At 31.0% G+C, this 2,290-nt stretch overlaps 1 protein-coding gene across 1 annotated transcript in view; it reads right to left on the bottom strand.

Moving 5' to 3' along the window:
- Nucleotides 1-914: 914 nt before the first annotated feature.
- The window catches only part of LOC106785763 (platelet binding protein GspB-like), a 9,539-nt gene continuing 8,163 nt past the window's right edge, over nucleotides 915-2,290 (bottom strand). The window contains exon 12 of the mRNA XM_014746479.1: nucleotides 915-1,019. Within this exon, the coding sequence (XP_014601965.1) occupies nucleotides 915-1,019 (105 nt within the window). The remainder of the gene's footprint in view (nucleotides 1,020-2,290) is intronic.

The following is a 2,290-nucleotide window of genomic DNA, read 5'->3' as shown; positions in this document are numbered from 1 at the left end:
AATTTCATAGAGTGCAATGCTTTGAAGTGCATATCTTGCACACATATTTGTCATATCTCTGTAAAGTTTGCTTCACTATTTTTTATACTAAGAGGAACAAATTTTAATAAACTTCATTTTAGATTAAAGTACACTCTTTACATTACACGTAGAGTAGGTATTTTTACTCAATTTTTTGCATGTAAGTTGCATAAACTTGCATTGAATGCAATGCTGTGAAGTGCATATCTTTCACACGTATCTGTCATATCTTTAAAACGATCGCGTCACGCTTTTTTATACTGAGAGGAAACAAAATTTAATAAACTTTATATTATTTTAAAGTAAACATTTTTCCATACGCCCAGAGTAGTTTTTATGGCTCAATGTTTTGCAAGTAAGTTGCATTAGATTCTGTAGAATGCAATGCTGTTAGGTAAATATCTTTTGCACATATCTGTCATATCTTTGAAACATTCGTGTCCTCATTTTTTATACTGAGAGGGAACAAATTTTATTAAATTTTATATTATACTAAAGTACACTCTTTTCCTTACGCATAGAGGAGTTTTTTTTGCTCAATGTTATGCATGTTAGTAGCATAAACTTCCCAAGTATTTAATGCTGTAAAGTTCATATCTTTTAAACATATCTTTTATATCTTTAAAACGTTCTCGACATTAATTTTATACTTAAACAAAATGAGTTTAAATGTACTTTATATTAAATTAAAGTACACTCTTTTTCTTACGCGTAGAGTATTATTCTTAGCCTAATGTTTTGCATGTAAGCTATATAAATTTCCATAGGATTCTATGCAGTTATGTAAATGTTTTACACATATCTTTTATATTTTTAAAACGTTCGCGTCTATAGTTTTTATGTTTAGGATAAACATATTTTAATGAACTTTTGGTGTGCGCTGCACAAAAAAGCTACAAACTTGCCTTGTGTTGTGTAGCTTCTAGTGCGCAACTTCCGGTATGCGCTGTAGGATACTGCGTAGCTTCTAGTGCAAAACTGCTGGTATGGGCAGTTAGCTAATGCGAAGCTTCTGATGTGAAACTTCATTTATTCACGGCTAGCTACTAAGAATCTGTTGGTACGAGACTTCAGGTATAAACAGTAGCCTACTGCGCAGCTTCCGGTGCGAAACTTTCGGTATGCGTTAAAGCCTACTACGCATCTTCAGGTATGCGTTGAAGAGTACTGCTCTGCTTACAGTGCGCCAAATCACACATATCTTTTATATTATTTTCATTTATGCATATATATCCCACATATCTGTCATATCTTTGAAACGATCGCGTCACTATTTTTGTACTAAAAGTGAACGAGTTTAAATGAACTTTTAGTAAATTTAAAGTACACCCTCCCGTTCGAATAGAGTATTTTCTTAAGCTAAATGTTTTGCATGTAACCTGCATAAACTTCCACAGAATCCACTGCTGTAAAGTGCATATCTTCACACATATCTAACATATTTGAAAAACGTTCGCAGTACTATTCTTTATATTTAAAAGAAACAAATTTCAATAAAGTTTATATTTAATTAAACTACACTTTTTTTCTTACGCGTAAAGTATTTTTATAAGCCTAATGTTTTGCATGTATGTTACATAAACTTCCGTTGAATGCGGTTCTGTTAAGTGCATATCTTTCACACATATTTGTCAAATCTTTAAAACGTCGCGTCACTATTTTTTATACTGAAAGGGAATGTATTTTAATGTACTTTATAATTAATTAAAGTACACTCTTTTCTTTACGCGTAGAGTATTTTTTTTAGCCTAATGTTTTGCATGTAAGCAACATAAACTTCCATAGAATGCAATTCCATAAAGTAAATATATTTCACACATATCTTTTATATTGTGAGGTCCCGCCACGCTTTTAATTTCTAGAACATTATTATTTCATTACGCGATATACCAGGAAACCTCTTTCCTATTTCTTGCACGTTAGTCTTAGTCTTAATCTTAGTCCTTATTTTTGAATTTTTCTGGACATTAATCTGAATCTTTAGTTTTTGTGAGTTTAGATGGGTAAAATTATTTTAATTTTATATAAATCATTCTTTGCTTCTTGTCGCTCTCTATTATCTAAGGAACATTTTAGATATAATTTTACCTTTGCATAGATAAAAGATGTATATATATGTTACTGTCAAAGCGGGAAATCAGGCAAAACTAGTAAATCCTCGACATTACTATGAATATGAAGAGCCTTTAGACGAAGTCGGCAATTGAAAAATTTTTTCAATTTTTCCTAGGCATTGAACAAAATACTTTGATATTCTATAGGATATCAA

This window comes from Polistes canadensis, unplaced genomic scaffold (assembly GCF_001313835.1).
Source record: "Polistes canadensis isolate GaletaPanama2010 unplaced genomic scaffold, ASM131383v1 scaffold_56, whole genome shotgun sequence".
Taxonomy (NCBI): domain Eukaryota; kingdom Metazoa; phylum Arthropoda; class Insecta; order Hymenoptera; family Vespidae; genus Polistes; species Polistes canadensis.
Note: the sequence above shows the minus strand (reverse complement) of the source record. Positions and strands in the feature narration are given on the sequence as shown.